Consider the following 16,886-nt stretch of genomic DNA (forward strand, 5'->3'; position numbering starts at 1 on the left):
TTGAAGCATCCCAAATGTTTTAAAAATGATTCATACCTAAAGTTGAATTTGAATCCTTATGTAATGCAATTGCAGTTTCTTTTATTGCCTAGGCACTGCTCAGCAACAAGCAGATATATTTAATGGAAAATAATTTCGGAGTTTCTGTAAACACTATATTCAAGTGGTGACGTGTCTGACACATAACTGGCTGAGTTAATTTTAACCCTTTTCTTAATACACTAGCAATAGCATAGTAGTAATACATAAAAGCTCGGAAGCTACTGATTGTGAGGTCTTTTTTGCAGTTTTTAGAAATTTCTCCACAGAAACACACCTTAACTTTCACGTTTAAAGAAGCTGCGTTAAATATTAATTAAATTAAGTATAAGCCATGTTGCCAATGATGTAACATTACCAAATAAGGCAAAAGACATGAGACGTTTTTTGCTTATGCTCTTTCTGAAACACTGCTTTTTGACTTTTTGTGGTTAAGACCCTGCAAATAAAACAAGCTAAACTGCTGCCCTATGTACATTGTAGACTATAATGTTGCAATTTTATTGTGATAGGTAATGCAATGAAATAAACACCCCAAAACAATTATATTAAAATAGTCTTACTTTTTGTTTTGAAAATAAGGATGAGCATGAACTAAAATTTTAAAGTTGTTTTGTGATTTTTGAAAGAGGGAAAAAAAATCATGTTCTTACAGTCTAATGAACACAATTACAACTGAGTTTGATTTTATTGCTTCGGTTTCAAAGTGCTTTGTTCATGCAACCTTAGCGTAAGCGTTACTTTACTACTGACACCTGTGATTTTCCTGGTATTAAAGGTCTAAATGGCTGCAGTAAAAAAAGCCCAGCAATTATCCATGTCCCTGCTTTAGCATCTTAATCGGAATTCAAAGCTCAAACTCTACAGAGGTTAGAAAAGTTTAATTTAGTAAAAAAGATAAATTAGCAAAACTCCTTGAGTTTGCTCCTATCATGCTTTTTGAAGTACTAGAATATAGAAGTATAAGTCTTACCTTTGTGTTTGGCCTTCTTTTATTCTGTGGTTATAAGGTTACCTGGGTCACATATTCACAGTTTAACATCTTAACACTTTATTTTTGAGCTTGTCATTTTCATAATAGCGTGACATTTAGTGATACCATATTCCGCACTTGAAGGGTTGGATGATGTTAGAAATGTCTCCATAAGAGCAAAATCCGGTCAGAAAATAAATAAATAAAAAATGTAAGTAGGCTGACACAGAAAATGTAGTAGTAGGTAAGTCAGGTAAGTCCAGTAACATTATAGGTAAAAGAACCCACAAAGCAACACTCCTAAAGTAACAGAATTTACATATATGGTAGAATACCAATAATTTCTTCTTCTCCTTCTGCTTTTTTCCTTCCTTGTAGCTTTTACACATCTCCGAGACAAATTACTGCTTGTTTTCAGTATAATGGGGAAGAATCTTTATTCCATGAATGCTCATTATTAAACGTCCTCTAACATAAATCACAATATAATGTATTCCAGGCGGAATAATATTAGGATGGACACTATCTTAATACAACATTTACACATTCAATATAACCATATATTAAATAATTTGGTTACTTGCAGGTTAAAGGTAGCTGTATTTAGTTGGTTTACACACCCAGAAAAAGATTTTTTGTAAGTTTAATGTTTTTATGAGATGACATAGCCTATCAATGCCGACAGTCGAACAGTTCACATAGATTTGATAAAACATTAAACTGAGAATATTTTCTAGTTTGCACAACCCAAAAGCGATCGAGTGATAATAAAAATTGGATGAGATTTGTTTTTGCTGTCCCTGCTTACAGTTGGGTGCCAAAGTCTGCATTCCTTTATTTTAAAATGGCAAAAAGAGTATAACATTTTCTTTTTTCGTTTGCATATTATTCAATGCACATTCAGCTGGTACAAAAGTTTATTCACCAGCAGTTAAATGTTTATTTCTTCATTCATCAATGGGAATGCGAACTTTTGCATTATTAGAATTTAACATATTTTACTATAGCTTTTTTGGTACAGTCTTTGGATGTTTCCATCCTTTTAACTGTACCATAATAAACATGCAGATGCTGACTGATCAACTTACCCAACTACAGAAAAGGCTGGCCTACAGTACTTTGTATGTAATTATAGATCAGTCGCTTCACAGTCAAAACAGCTCACAAATAACCCTGTCTACTTGGCACCGTGGGATGGATCAGCAGTCAGTATCATGACAGGTTTAAAATGCTATCAGCATTTGCCTTCTGCCATAGCTGAACTTCTCCAACATGTTTGCTGATGCAGGAGAAATCCTGCAAGACACCTGAAGTAAAGATAGTCAGTGGTAGAAGCAATGGCTTGAATTTGGAAAGAAAATGGGGAGAGCAGGCAGCATTATGTTACACTGGAATTTACTGCCGTGGTACATAATGTACTGCATGCTACAACATCCTAACCCTGTTTTCTCATCTGACTTGGGATGAGCTTCATGCCATAATACATAATACAAGCCTATTCTACAACAGTTACTCTATTCATAATGGCTACATTGGATTCTCTTACAAACTGAGTTTATTGTTCATAGTCATTATTACTTTAACTAAATAAAATCTGTTTTTTACTTGATTTGACCCATGTGCTAAATTGTAAACCTACCTCCTAGATGCCTTAACCGGAGGTGGAAATTTTGTCCAGTGCTAAAACGTAATGTTAAAAATATGTTTTAATAAAAAAAAGTCATGAAGTTCAATAGTCTAAAGTCAGAGAACTGCTGCCGACAATAAACATGTTAATAAATCACAACCACATTCTTCTGTATAAAAGCTTATTTTATGAAGCACAGACTAAATATTCAGTAAATAGGTCCTTTACATAGTATGAGCATCCTGTCAAAAACAATTCAGATATACAAACAAATCGAACAAAAAGACAGATCGAAGTGCCGAAGTCATCATTTTTTTTTAAATAAAACATAACAATCAACAAATATATTTCGTCACAATCCTATGTTACAGCACAGGCCTAACCTAGAACGATGGGAAACAATGGTTAGCACAACAGCCAAAGTGACTATAGGGGAAGTCTCCCTGTAAGAAAGCAGTTATTTATCCTAACAATACAACTTTTATAAAATGGTACTTCCTCTCTGAAAACTCAAAGCCCCGTTTCAGCATTTTGGTCTGTACAAGGATCCAGTGCTAGGATTCCAGGTTTCTGGCCAAGCCCCAGATGGATCTCAGATCCCATCGGTTACTATTAATATGATATATAAACCAGCAGAAGTGCTGTATCCAGGGCCAAAGATAAGATTGTTCATAGTGTCGATATCCACAGCCCTGGTTAGGTCAACATGCTTCTGTGCCACACTGAGGCTGAGTGAGGGGGCACTAAGCTCACTGATCTACAGTTGTGTCATAAGCAAATTAGGTAGACAGAGAAAGAGCGTGTGTGTGTTTGGGTGGGTAAGGATCAATTAAGGTGCTCACAAAAAGCAGTACCGCATCCACTCCCACATCTCCACTTCCTCAGAACACTACACAAGTCCTCTCTCCATGAGAAACAGTCTTAATATGTTGTCTTCGTCTTAATGTGTGTGCTGGATGTTTTTCCTGTTCTTGGCTGCAAAAATGGTCTTACTTAGAAAACTAAACCACCAGTCATTTCTCAGAAAACAAGTCCCTCCTCCTCTTCTTCCTCCTCCTTGCCCACGTGAAGGGTTTGTTGATGGCTATTCTGCTGGTGGGGTAGTTATGCTGCATTTCCCCTCTTCTTTTCTGTATGCTGACGGGTTTTTTTTACTTTAGTATGATAAGCCTAAGCAGTCCTGCTGCTACACACTCCAATCAGCCAGTCTCTGTCTATGATAGGCCAGAGTTTTCTTTCTCAAAAACATCTTCATATGGTGGAAATACAGTATTGGTAAATCCCCAACACAAGGCAAAACAGGTTATGATAGGCCTATGACATGTTCAGTGCAGGAATCATTTCAATTTTAGGACATACAAGGTAAAGCTACATCTTTCACAACAAGGGCGACTGCTTTTGTGCTGAAGATGCTTTTGAGACATCCAGGCCCAACCGAGATGGCAGACTTATTCAGGGGAAGGCCATTGGATTGTGTCTCAACAGAAATGCTCAATGAAATCTTCATACAAATACATGGCCCTGCTATATTTACTTCTTCCTGTTGCCTACAGTTTCGACATCTCGACTGAAACCACTTAAAAAACATGCCAGGGCAACCACACACATACACACTCTCCCCTTTGGTGCCCTTCATTCCAATCCACAGAAACCTCACGCCCAACCATTTACTGTTACATATCAGCTCAGTGCTCTGTCATGACTTAAGAATAGTAAGCAGAGAACATGATATAGTGTCTTCTTTCAGTCACATACCGCACATACATACTTTTTTAGTTTTTAAAAACAAACCAAATAATTGAATTTGGGAACCAGCAGTGTGATAATCAGAGATGGACTTGCAATTTCTTTTACAAGCGGCTGTGTAACTCTTAAAATCTCTCCACAGTTAGTGTCGAGGTGCCCTTCAGGAAGGCACTCAACCTCCACTTCCTCTGGTGTAAGTAAGTAAAACGTTTGAAGCATGGTTCCATTATGTAGGTGTTTGAACCCTTCTTGGGGTCAATAAAGGATAATTAAATAAATAAATAAATATGCTATACATGGCAGGGACATAATCCTTCAGGAAAGTGTCTGTAACTCTGGAGCAGATATGTGGTATAAACACTCCACTTGTCGTGTGGGTCCATATACACGCCTGTAAGTGGCTGGATGTGTAAACACGAGTGGAAAAAAAGCCAAACTGTCACAGTAGTACCATCTCCACCTTGTCCATCTGAGATTCAGAGCAGGCAAAGGGAAACCAGCCTGTGTTTCTTTTGGCCTTAAACTAACACTTTATAAATAAAAGTTCTGTTACTAACAAAAACACATTTTGACTAAAGCGAACTGCATCGAAATTTCAAAATAATACTGATGTTGTTCTAAACTGCAATCACAGTAATGAATATTTAATGTGCAAGAAAGAAGTTTAAAGAAGTGAGGTTTGGCAGGGTCACTTGTTGGGTATTAAAGGCAGGCTTTTCATCTTCTTCATCTATTGCTCAAGGGTAGAATCGCATCACCAGGTTTGATAAATTCTGGGAAGGGTATTAATGGAGATTTTACTTGTTACTGCATACTTGTTCTGTAACAACAGGAGGAACGGAGCAGCCCAAAACACAAAACAATAACCAAAACCTAACAAAGTTTTAAAGGATTAAGCTAGTTTGGCTTGGAGGGATGTTGTTTTGTGGGCTGTGGTCTCTGGTCCTCCCTCCTCACCTCAGCTCCTCTGTCCTTGGGCAGTACATGCAGTAGCCCCCCCATTAAGCCCACCCTGTGCCTGGCTGATGGATGGGGAGGACTGCGTCTTGCGGAGGTGGCACTCACGTCCAGTCAGTCCTCCTTCCATGATCATGCCGGCCATCACGCTGGCCTCGATCTTCTCAAGGTCGTCCGTCTCTGCACGGATTTTTGCCTGCAGCAGGCTGATGTACGTCTCATACCGAGTCTTCTGCTCACAGGGGGGGGGGGAGGGAAATGATGTGTTAGGACAGAAAAAATGAATCAGAGTCAAAATAAAGTGATTAGAACTTTTAACTCACAATTGGGTTTTTTTGACAGACATATTTATATATGAACATATATTTTTAATTAAGACAGAGATTCTGTTTTTCACTCATTAGGTAAAAAAATATTAATTTCATTTACAAAATATAATTTAAATTATCAGAAAACATTTGGCAATATGACATGATTCTTGGCATCTTTGCTGCTCTCTGATTTAAGAAAAAAATATTTAAAGCTTGAACCTCATATGTGAGGTAGTGCTCTTTGAGACGGTACTCTTCCCACTCGCGGGTTTTGGGGTCGGCTGAGGGTGGGTTTTTCCGGTGCTCCTCCAGCTCTAGGCTCATCTGCTTCAGCTTGCTCTCGTGACTCAGCAGTTGCTCCTCCTGCACCAATCACAGCACAGAAAAAACCAGAAGAGCCCCACAACAGCCAATCAGATATTAGGAGACACAAATAGCATATGTAAAATTGCCCAACCTTGCTTGAAATATGCTGCTGTGGTATATTGGAAATCAGGGAAATACACAATGCAAAAATATCAGTCATATTTCGCATTTGTTGTAGTACTGACAGAGGAATTTTACTATGTTTGTGAAGGCAAGTAAAGGAAAAGTCAGTGTGATAGCTGCTCTAATTGTTATTGTGTATAATCATCAGTGTGTCTGTGTGTTAGTTACAGTAATGTGTGTGAGTGTGTGTGTGTGTGTACCTGGTTAAGTCTGGTGGATGAGGATGGCAGTATTGGTCGACAGAATTTCTTCATGGAGCCGATGGCAGCAGGGAAGGCTGGGGCGGAGAACAGTGCGGCCACCAGGTTGATCCGGAAGATCCAAGACATCATCTCCTCCTCACTCCTGGACAAAACGAGAGAAAGAGCTGTTGAGTTCACAGAGGGAAAATTGCTCAAATGATGTCTCTGTTGTGATGCACTGAAGTTTTTCCACACTGGCACAGGTACATGAAGGGTCAACAACAAGCCTGTTACATTCTGCTGTCTGAAGGAAATGGCAGCATAGCAACTGTTCCAAGTAGTTTAAATTAAATTAGCATTATAGAAAATCGATAGACTATAGCCATATCGTACCAGCTGGTAAGTATTCACATAACGGAGGTAATGATTCGTTTTTTAATAAATATGCTCATTGTCTGTTAACTGCCAACTTTACATCAGACTTACATATCACATCTTACTGCCAAAATGACAAAAAAAAAAGTAATAACTATTCCAATTTATCCTGTTTAGGCTTTACAACAAACTCTGAAGCCCATGAAACACGTTTCTTGATTAAATATAATGTAGCTAGTTTTTTCTGAAAAAGCTTGATTTCTAAAATATTTCATAAACTCTGAATAGGTATGCTGCATAGACATGCTTTATCACCATTAGTATAATCTATCCATCTGTTACTCTATCCTGTCCAGGAGATTGGACGTTGTAAGACTACCTACTAACAGTGTGCATTGGTAAAATGAGTATTATGTTTGATTTCTTATACATTACAGCTTTTATTTTTTTTACTGTGTGATTGAAACATTTCAAATGTAACTTGGGTAACTAACGGCGCCTGCAGCAGATAGACCCTCCAGTCTGAGGTCTTGAGCTTCAGTACATTGGCTCTCTTGCTGTAGTCTGTGGCATGAGTGGCTAAAGCGTGATGGATCCGCACTGCATTCTTTAAATCCACCTCTGAAATGTCAGCATCTGGCTTATATTCATCCTGGGAGAGAACCAAAAAAATAGAAAAATACAGGTTGATATAAAATGAAGTGCAGAAGCTCGTATATATTATGCTTCAGGCTTTTTGGTAATTTTCTTCCCCCATTCCAGAGATAAACCCTTAAGCTAAAGAAATATCTATATATAAAATGTCAAACAGCTTGTAACAGATACAGGACCAATTTCATTTCATTCAGGCTTAACAGCTAAACATGTGGTCAATACAGCCCTTCTACCAGCAAGGGGAGACAAACCACTAGAGCAGCTGAGCCTCATTTGTTCCTTTTTGCTTTTTCACTCTCCAACACACATACATACATAGAAGTGTGTACAAACACACACACACACACACACACACACACACACACACATTAGCTAACAACATCCACCACCGCAGTGACAGTGGTGGTGGATGTGTGTTTCTATGGTAACAGTGTAGAGGACGACATGCAGTACCTTCTGGAGATACAAGATCATCCCCTTCAGAACCGCATAGAACTTCTTCCAACCACGACGACCCCTCGGGGCTGGAAAGTTAAAAGTACAGAAAAAAAACTTTTCTGTCATATTAACTTGTTCACAGTAACACTCATGAATGTGGATACAGTGTCTGCGAGTGTGTATGTGTACGTAAACCTACTACGTTTGCCGTCCATGTCAGCATGGCTCTTGCGGGTCAGCACACCATGTTTGTAGGTGACAGCATTGAGGAGAATGGGGATGGCAATGAAAGGGTTACTCCCATCTGTTACCCTGGCAACACGTTTACTCCCTCCCTCACACTGCTCCTCCACCAGCTCTGACAGACTTTTCCTCAGCTCCTCCTCCTCACTGCACAAGCATGCACACACACAAACAGACACACAACCACAGACACGCACAGACACACACCTCCATTCAGATAAACCTGAGCAACACATATTTAAGTGTACTTACACTTCTACGAAACTTGCATACTCCAAATTCATAAACAACAAAATACATACTCACACTGCCCACTCAAGCTTTTCATTCTTGATTGAGTTATATAAGACCTGTGTGGGCAAGGAAAGACTGAAACTGTAAACATTTTGAATTATTTTTCATTTGACTACAGGGCTGGAATGCAAAGATAAAATTTCAGAAACAAAGATCAGTCAGAGAAATTTTGCTGTATCTGTACTCTCTCAAGAGGAGATCTGTACCTTTAACAAGTCTTTGGGAAAGTCTTTGCCATTGTTGAGGCCATCTAGATTACTGATAAACTGTTGGCAAGACATCTTCTTCCCAATGTTCTGAAGAGAAACAGACAAAGAGATGTAAAATCAAAAAATGAAACAATAAGATCAAGTTTAACATGTCCATATAAATATATATATGTGTGTGTGTGTGTGTGTGTGTGTGTGTGTGTGTGTGTGTGTGTGTGTAGAAAAACTTTGTCTTTATCAGCTCAGTATTCACAGAAGATTACAATCAGTTTACTTACAAAGCAGCTGATGAATTCAACCTAAATTAATTCCATCTAAATAATATTTTGCAACAATCCACTGGGTGGCAGTGTAATATCACCGGCAGTGTATTATCAGAGTTCCTCTGGTAAATGCGGTGAATGCGATTCTACCTCTACTAGAGCAATGGCTTCCCCAGTGTTTAACCTCTAATTGTGATGCCATCATTAGAAAACCAAAACATGAGGTGATGTGTGTATGTCTGGTCCTTTCTGTCTGAATGCTTTCTCCTGGTACTTAAGCAATTAGACACGTTAAAAAAATAAATAAATAACTTTTGATTTGGATTAGACTGATTTAACAGATAGGGCAACTGTGTCACCCTTTTCTAAGAAAAGCACACAATATTTTGGATGGGACATAACATTTGTCACAAAACATTTTATGCTCCATTTATTCATACACTCCGGCTTAGGTCACATGCTTTAATTTAAAGGAACAATGCAGCTTGATGAACTACTCAGTTCACAAATGAAACCTTGATGTACAAATTACAAGACATTGCACAGACTCAAAGCCAAATATTATGAATGAGAAATGAAATCTAATAGAAGAAAAAAAAGAAATGTGTTGTTCAGTTTGTTTCACTCTCACCACTGCACAGGAATAAAGATAGATCAATACAATATCTCAACACCTATACCGCATTCTAATACTGCATTCTAATACTATACATCTAAAAATATATCACCAAACTCTACGTTGACAAATATTCTGTGTAAGTGAATAACTAAATTGGCATCAATTATGAAATTAGGATCTAAGTTCTATGGTGTTTGACAGGAGAGTACAAGCACACAGTGTGTTTAAGAACAGTGTTAATACTATAATTATACTTACCACCTGCAGGGGCAGAGAGAGACCAGAGGGACCAGATTTGGTTAGCAGGGAAAGAATTTAAAAAGGAGGAAAAGGAAATTGAAAAGAGAGAAGGTATTAGTTGGAGGAGAAGTAAGTACTATTAGGGACTGAGAGGAGTTGAGCAAGAGGATAAGCAAAAGTGGAGGATATATGATACTGAAGAGTGTTGTGTTGCCCACACCACAGTGTTCCACTTTAAAACTGAACAGATGAGACTATTTGAGGAGAGGAGAGACAGAAACAGGTCAGAAAGTAGGCCGTGCAGGGCAGAGGGAGACAGAAAGGGAGAGCGTGAAAAGGGAAATGTGGAAAGAACAAGTCCCAAATAAGATGGAGGATATGCCATTTCTGACAAAAGACAGTCCTTATAATTTGTTCAGCATAAAGATGAGAGGAATGGGAAACGTCCAAAACCAGTAAGACAAAGAATTTTAGTACGTACGTGTCCGTGTAGATCAGTGTTTAACAGCATGAGGGCGCAGGTTAATGTGTGAGCTCCATCTGCAACAGGACAATAAACACATTGAAGGTCAGCTGAATGTCATACTGCTCCTCTACACACACACACACACACACACCTGTATTCATGTGAATGCGATGCTATACGCTCGCATAGAAAACGTTGACACAAGTCAAATTGATTGTCATTACTAGCAGCCAAACTAATTTGGTGCTGAGGTCTGAATTGACTTAATATTTGCATTTGTGATTCTTACATTTTATTGTTTATGCCAATTGTTGTATATATTGCAAATGCTCCTGACGCAAACTCTTGATTTTTAGCTATGTAAATAAAACATGGTTTAATATATAGTAAGATCAGGATGGAAAACAGGAAGAAGATGTCAAATAAATGTATTCAGCTACTGTATGGTGTGACATTTTCCTATGTAGTAATACTGTTTCTCATTGCCATCTTTATTATCCCCCCAAAAGCTCTAACCTTCAGAAGTTGGTGTCTGTGGGTTGCAGTGACAGAAGCGTCTGGAGAAATGGACAAGGACCCGTTCCCTCTCCTGGGTCTCTCCCATAAGTGGGAACGCCTTTAAGAAGTTTCTGTCATATAACAAACACCATGGTAATGCATCTCTGTAAATGTAATTCATCATGATAGCATCATTTATTATCTTTTTATTAATATTCGGAATCTACAAAGTAATTAGTAACTTGGTAAATGACTGTGGTAAAGTAAAAAATACAATATTTGCAATTGAATCAGAGGGAACTTTTTATATTATAGATTTTATATTGAGGAAGAAAAGACAGAAATATTACAAGTACCTAAAATTGTACTGAGGCACAATATTTGGGTAAATTTTCTCAGGTGCTCCTTTGGTACTTTTTTTTTCTACAGCAAATTTCTGTATATATCCTACCTCATAAATAATAATAGTGACAAAAAGTGATTAATAATTAAATGCCAAAATCCAAACAATACCAGGTCTATAAGTATGTTACATATTACAACAGTAATAACAACAACAGCATAACAACAGTATACAAAAAACAGGACCAGTCTGAAATGGTCTGTTCACTGAAGACGCTGCAGTGAAGGCAGATGCAAGGCAGTGATTTACTCCACTGCTGTCAGCTACACTGGCTAACTGTACTCAACGTGACAGCTTGATTAGCACAAAGCTAAGACCTTGTGAAGAGGGAACAGGAAGAATATACATACACACAAACGTATGTAAGACCATCTATAACCACACACACTTATCCCTTCCTAGTGCTGACTGTGCCTTACCTTAGGGCTCGATCCAGTGACAGGCCTGAGAAATCAAAGAAACTCAGGTACTCTGATGCCACCAACTGGCTGAATTCATTACTGCAGAGAGACAGAAAGAGAGTACATCGACTTTGCATTGATGCTTTAGAAGTTATTCAAGTTTGTCTTAAATACTCGTTTTCTTCTTCTTGATGCCATTGAAAAGAAAAATGCTTTTTTGTTAAAATATTAATCATATTCTTTTGTATTTGTACATCAATCAGCTATTTTAACAAGTGCACATCAAGACACACTGGCAGTATGTGTTTGCACATGTGTGTTATTGTGTGTATGTGCATGCAAACATGCTCACTTCTTGCCCAGGTGTCTGGCTACATCACAGCGTTTGAAGCCCTCAAGGTGAAAGAGGCGCTTGGCCAGCCTCTTGGCGGCCTCAGAGTCGGCTCGGCAGCCATTGGCCAGAGTGTCAGTGCTTCCGCGCTCCAAACGTTCCAGACTGCCCAAATCACACTCCTCTGAGTCAGACAGCACGTCTGTGAGGTTGGCATCACTGGAGGTGGGGTGTGGGGAGAACATACGCAGACGCACATGTACACACAAATACAAAGAGAAACACACACAATCAGGTGTCTGGGTTAATGAATGGAACACATGTCCACAGTTACAAGCCCACTCACTTAAAACTAGATGGAGGAAACTGTGCTGGTGAGCATAAAACGCAATTTCATAAACATATGTTCACATGCATGCAAACGACAACCAAATGAGGGTTAAATTACTTGTTATGACACTGACCCAGATTTACAGTCACTTAATGTCCTACTTTAATGTAGTGAATCTGAAGGCTGATTATAATGCTGAAGCAGATTACACCTGCCTCATTCTCCTCTGAAAAGCTCCACTAATCTCAGACTGTTAACCTCTGACATATTTGAATTAAAGTACTATCATATAACATAAATAGCTCCCTGTCTTCTCTGTTTAAGGCAAATAAAGTTAGATGAACATGCAGAATAGTCATGTAGTGGAAGCTGAGCAGTAGTTTTTCTCTCTGTGCTACTCTGAGCTCAAATACCATTAACCTGCACTTGAGCAAAACACCCAACCTCCAACTGAGCTAGTGAATTGCCCATCTCATGCACCTTGTAAATAACTAGGCTTTCTATTCTAGCTGTGAATGGGTCTATCTGTGTGAAAGAGAAGCAGGGTGTTTCTGTAAAAGACTCTATATACTCGATTGCCCCTGCAGAAGTAGTGAAAAAAGATCAGCTTTCGGGTTCTCCCATCCGGGGTTGCCATAGTGGAACATGATCTACATGTTGATTTACCATGTGTTTTTTATGCCAGATGCCAGCCACCAGCAAGCCCTCGCCGTAGAAGTAATTAATATAACCAAAACTTTTATTGGTCGAAAGACAGTTGCAGACAAGTTTCCATTTTCAAGCAAGTGGCTAAGTGGCCTACTAATCTTCATGTTAAATTTATAGACAGAGTCTTTTAACAATAAGACAAATTACAGTTGGGACACAGTTTTGTTAATTGTCAAGGCCTTGATGGTTTGCATTCCTTATAACTGTTATTAGTTAGTACCCTACTTCTTTATTTATGACTGACTGAGGTCGTCTGATCTGATAGTATCAGATCATTGTCATTGACATTGACTATCAGACATTGAGCAGTGTCCAGTAAACTCCACTTTGTACTATGCAAATGGAAACCCACCAGGGTGGAAGTGTAAATGACCTTATAACTCCACTTTAAATACCTATTTAGATTAACACCTGAACTAACAATATGGTTTTAGTTTTGTTTTTTCACTTTGTGGTGAACTAAGCAACTTTTCTAGGACTACATATACATATACTTCTAGGACTAGGATATACATTTATCATACACAATCGCCTTAGAATCATCATAAAACACTAAAGAAAATTAAAAAAAACAGTAAACCATTTTCATTTAATCTCTCAATAAAGAGCTTGCTCAATCACATTCATCAGTTTAAATGGCATTTCCTGTCTGTGTGTGCACCTAGGCGGCTCTGTCAGCATTCTCGCCAGATGATTTAGACGTTTTTTACATAATCTGATTAGCCCAACTGCATTAACCACACAAATTCAATACACTATGCACTGTTGTTGTAAGGGATTTGCTGGTTGCCAAGGATACAGCAGAAGCAAAGTGCCCTTTGCTAAAAGAAGAGTCATAGTAGACATCCTTAAGGCTATTATGAACTAATATGAAAAAACAAAGGAACAAATATGCAACAAATCTACTTTCCATAGCCAGGAGTCAGTCTCCTTGACTATGTGCTACATCCCTGTTTATTTTGTTTTGTTTTCTGTGGTCATTGTGTCTTGAAAGGTTAGGTAGCTGAAGAAGCGTATGTGTAACTGTATTGATGGCGTCATCGATGATGTCACACGGCTGACTTTTAAGTTTGCCTAACCAGTTGTCAGGGAAACAATGTTTTGTTAACAGCTAATGGACATGGATTACAAGTTAGTAGAGCTCAACAAGAGAGTAATGGGAAGTTGCACTTCTACACAGTTTCTTGGCATGTTCTGTGGAATGATTTGAGAAACGTTTTCTGTGGAAATACTTGCTTATCAGCTCAATTGTAGAACATGAAATTAAATAAATATTCAGTGTTTGGTCATACAACAACCTCTGGAGTGGATAATTTTTGGGCCAGCGGACACGAGTAAGCCTGCCTCTACAACCCTTACAGCTGAGGTCTCCTAAAGACCCTGATTTCCCTGCTCTGATTCATTAGGCTCTCGGAAATATTCTTCATCTGTCCCCTGACCTTGAATCACTTGAATCACCCTGCACTGGGAGACCTTACAAGAAGCCATTAGCCCCAACAACATAGTCAGCAGGGTAAAAGAGACAAACAAACCTTTCCACCAAAATGAGGCAAGTCTTGCAATCATCTCCACCTTATCTTGGTGGAGCATCATTGCAAAGAATGACATTGAAATTAAAGAGACAGTTAAGTGAAAGCAGTTTCATTTGCATGGAGCAAGGCATCGTCCATAGGGACAGGGCGGGGAGCTTGTACATCCGGGAGCACCAAAACCACTGGTCTTTCATGTGGATAAGGAACCAGTTGAGATAGATGTGAGTTCCTTTTGTGTACTTCCCTTACAGCTCCCTCTGGAGGTATTCTGGATATGTCCCACAGGAAGGAGATCTCTAGACAGAGACCCTGTTCATTGGACTACCTAACTAATCTAACTTGGGAAAGCTAAACAGTTGCCCTCGAGAACCAGACAAGTGGCTGAAAATGGAAAAATTGATGGATAGGAATATATACATACTACACAAATAACCAAGGACATATTGACACAAAATAAAATGAGCCTTTTAAACCATCAAAACAATATCTAGCTGTGTGTTTGCAGTGAAATTGCTTTTACTTGTCTGACTATATTAATTCATGAGACTCTGAGGCACCTCATAAATCATTCAAAGCTCATATCAGTCATGGGGCTATAAACATGCCAGGCTGCCCCAATGCATTGCTGTCTGGCAATAATAGAGTCCATGCATACACACACACTTACATACAAATGCAAAATAATAGTGAGAGAGACACAATATCAAGTGTCAAATATCTAGTGCAGGTCTTTGGTGCTATGGCACTTGGCATTACTGCAGGCTAAGTGGCACACAGTAAACCTATTTGTCCATCTAAAGCACAACTCTGTAGCCCTAGGCCACACATATTCACTCACAGTGATCACCACTAGGTCTGTGTGAGAGTGTGTCAGAGATAGAAAGCATGATGGTGCATGCCAGTGACTCACATGCTAATCTCGTTGATTAGGCACCCCAGTGACCACACCCACTAGGTGTATGCACATGGAAGGTGTGTGTGTGCGTGTGTGTGCGTGTGAAAGGGTGCCATCTTCTATAAGCATAATCAACAATTATGGGACAAAGCAGGTGTGAAATTGTTTTGTTTACAGTAGACGTACTGTAAACATACACATAGAGAAGCTTATTGTAAATGTGTGTCATTCAGGGTGTGTGTTGGGGCTTGTAGATATGATCTCTGAAAAAAAAAAACATTGTTGCAATATTGGGATTTTGACTGTGAATCAAGGAAGAGAGGCTCCCCCAGCTAACAAAAATAGACCATATTTGCATTAATCCAACAGATGCTAAAAGTTTGTGGTAATTAATGGTCAGCAACATTGAATATTACAAACTGCAAGCAGATTTTCAGTTAGAATCAGTGTTGATGACAGAGATGCGGGAAAAAAGGTCTTGATGGGTCAAGATTTGCATGATATTGACTCACATTTTAACAGTTTAGTCACAAATATCCCAGTTACAGTGGAATCAATGAATACATTATTGGCTTTATATAAAATTAACAATGATCTATTTTGCTCATTATCTGAGCAATGTATCAAGAAAAAAAATAAACAAATTTTAATTGTTTCTAATTTTAATATCACGATTTTCACAGTGAACTGATTAAGTTTGTGCTACTGGTGGAAGGACATTAAAGCCCTTTGAAGACATCCCCTTGATCTATGCGATCTTGTGATGGGCACTGTCACCAAGTTTGGACATTTTATCATCTTTACAAATAACAGTAATTGATAAACTGATTTACTGATAATGAAATGTCAACTGCAATCTTAAAATAAGCCCATGTTAATCTACTTTTTACTAAAGGAAGTGACGTCTGACTTAAGAAAAAGAAATATAGCAATCTCATATTTTTTAGCAAGACCGTTTAAATTACAAGTCCTGAGGATGATGTACATTTAAGATAATGACTTACGAGTAGCAAGGACATCGATATTTTCAAAATACATTTTAACTTCATGAGTTCAAGAAGAACAATTATTCAAGTTTTGATCAGGGTAAAGTTACACTACTGCTACCTCACTATTTCCATCTTGCCACGCAGCATAATGTTAATGTTCCCACCCATTTGAATTAAACGCTTTAAACAAATGCTGGTATGCAGAAATACAAAACTTACAGGAGCTCCAGCAAAAAGTCGAAGTGAACATCATATTCTTCTTTCCACATCGTCTCTCGGATCCTGGAAATCATCGGTAAAAGGCGCGCTACGGTCCGACCGCCTCATCATCCACTAGTCGGTAAACTCTGCATCGGCCTGGTTTGTTATTAAACTTTACATCAAACCTAATTTCTTCCAAGCGGAAGTTTATAATAAGGGCCTATTGCTCAGCGAGACTGCAGCGTTAATCCACCACAGTGCCATCATCCAGGGAGTGTGTTAGTTTTTTCCTTGAAGTTTCTTGGCTGTCTAAACGCTCCTCACTGGAGAGGATGTTGGGGCGGAGCGAATGACTGGACTGACTTTTCCTGATAAATTAGACCGTTCCTACTGGTGGCTTCACAATGGCTCTGTGTGTTCCAGCCAACACAACTTCCTCTGCATTAAAGTAGAGGGCTGTGAGCCAGCAGGT

The 16,886-nt window shown here is 38.7% G+C and overlaps 1 protein-coding gene across 4 annotated transcripts in view; it reads right to left on the reverse strand.

Moving 5' to 3' along the window:
- Positions 1-1,432: 1,432 nt before the first annotated feature.
- psd2 (pleckstrin and Sec7 domain containing 2) overlaps positions 1,433-16,886 on the reverse strand; it is a 34,893-nt gene continuing 19,439 nt past the window's right edge. For 2 of the 4 annotated variants that reach the window (XM_067518462.1, XM_067518465.1), the window contains 12 exons: positions 11,780-11,977; positions 11,446-11,526; positions 10,642-10,754; positions 10,139-10,199; positions 8,535-8,625; positions 8,341-8,384; positions 7,991-8,181; positions 7,807-7,877; positions 7,194-7,351; positions 6,343-6,487; positions 5,873-6,016; positions 1,433-5,574 (listed from right to left, as the gene is read on the reverse strand). In XM_067518462.1, coding sequence (XP_067374563.1) covers positions 5,344-5,574; positions 5,873-6,016; positions 6,343-6,487; positions 7,194-7,351; positions 7,807-7,877; positions 7,991-8,181; positions 8,341-8,384; positions 8,535-8,625; positions 10,139-10,199; positions 10,642-10,754; positions 11,446-11,526; positions 11,780-11,977 — 1,528 coding nt within the window. In that variant the 3' untranslated portion in view covers positions 1,433-5,343. Of the gene's footprint in view, positions 5,575-5,872; positions 6,017-6,342; positions 6,488-7,193; positions 7,352-7,806; positions 7,878-7,990; positions 8,182-8,340; positions 8,385-8,534; positions 8,626-10,138; positions 10,200-10,641; positions 10,755-11,445; positions 11,527-11,779; positions 11,978-16,432; positions 16,765-16,886 lie in introns of those variants that run through there. The other 2 variants (XM_067518464.1, XM_067518463.1) reach the window with 2 other exon arrangements.

Source organism: Channa argus, chromosome 10, assembly GCF_033026475.1.
Source record: "Channa argus isolate prfri chromosome 10, Channa argus male v1.0, whole genome shotgun sequence".
NCBI classification, from domain to species: domain Eukaryota; kingdom Metazoa; phylum Chordata; class Actinopteri; order Anabantiformes; family Channidae; genus Channa; species Channa argus.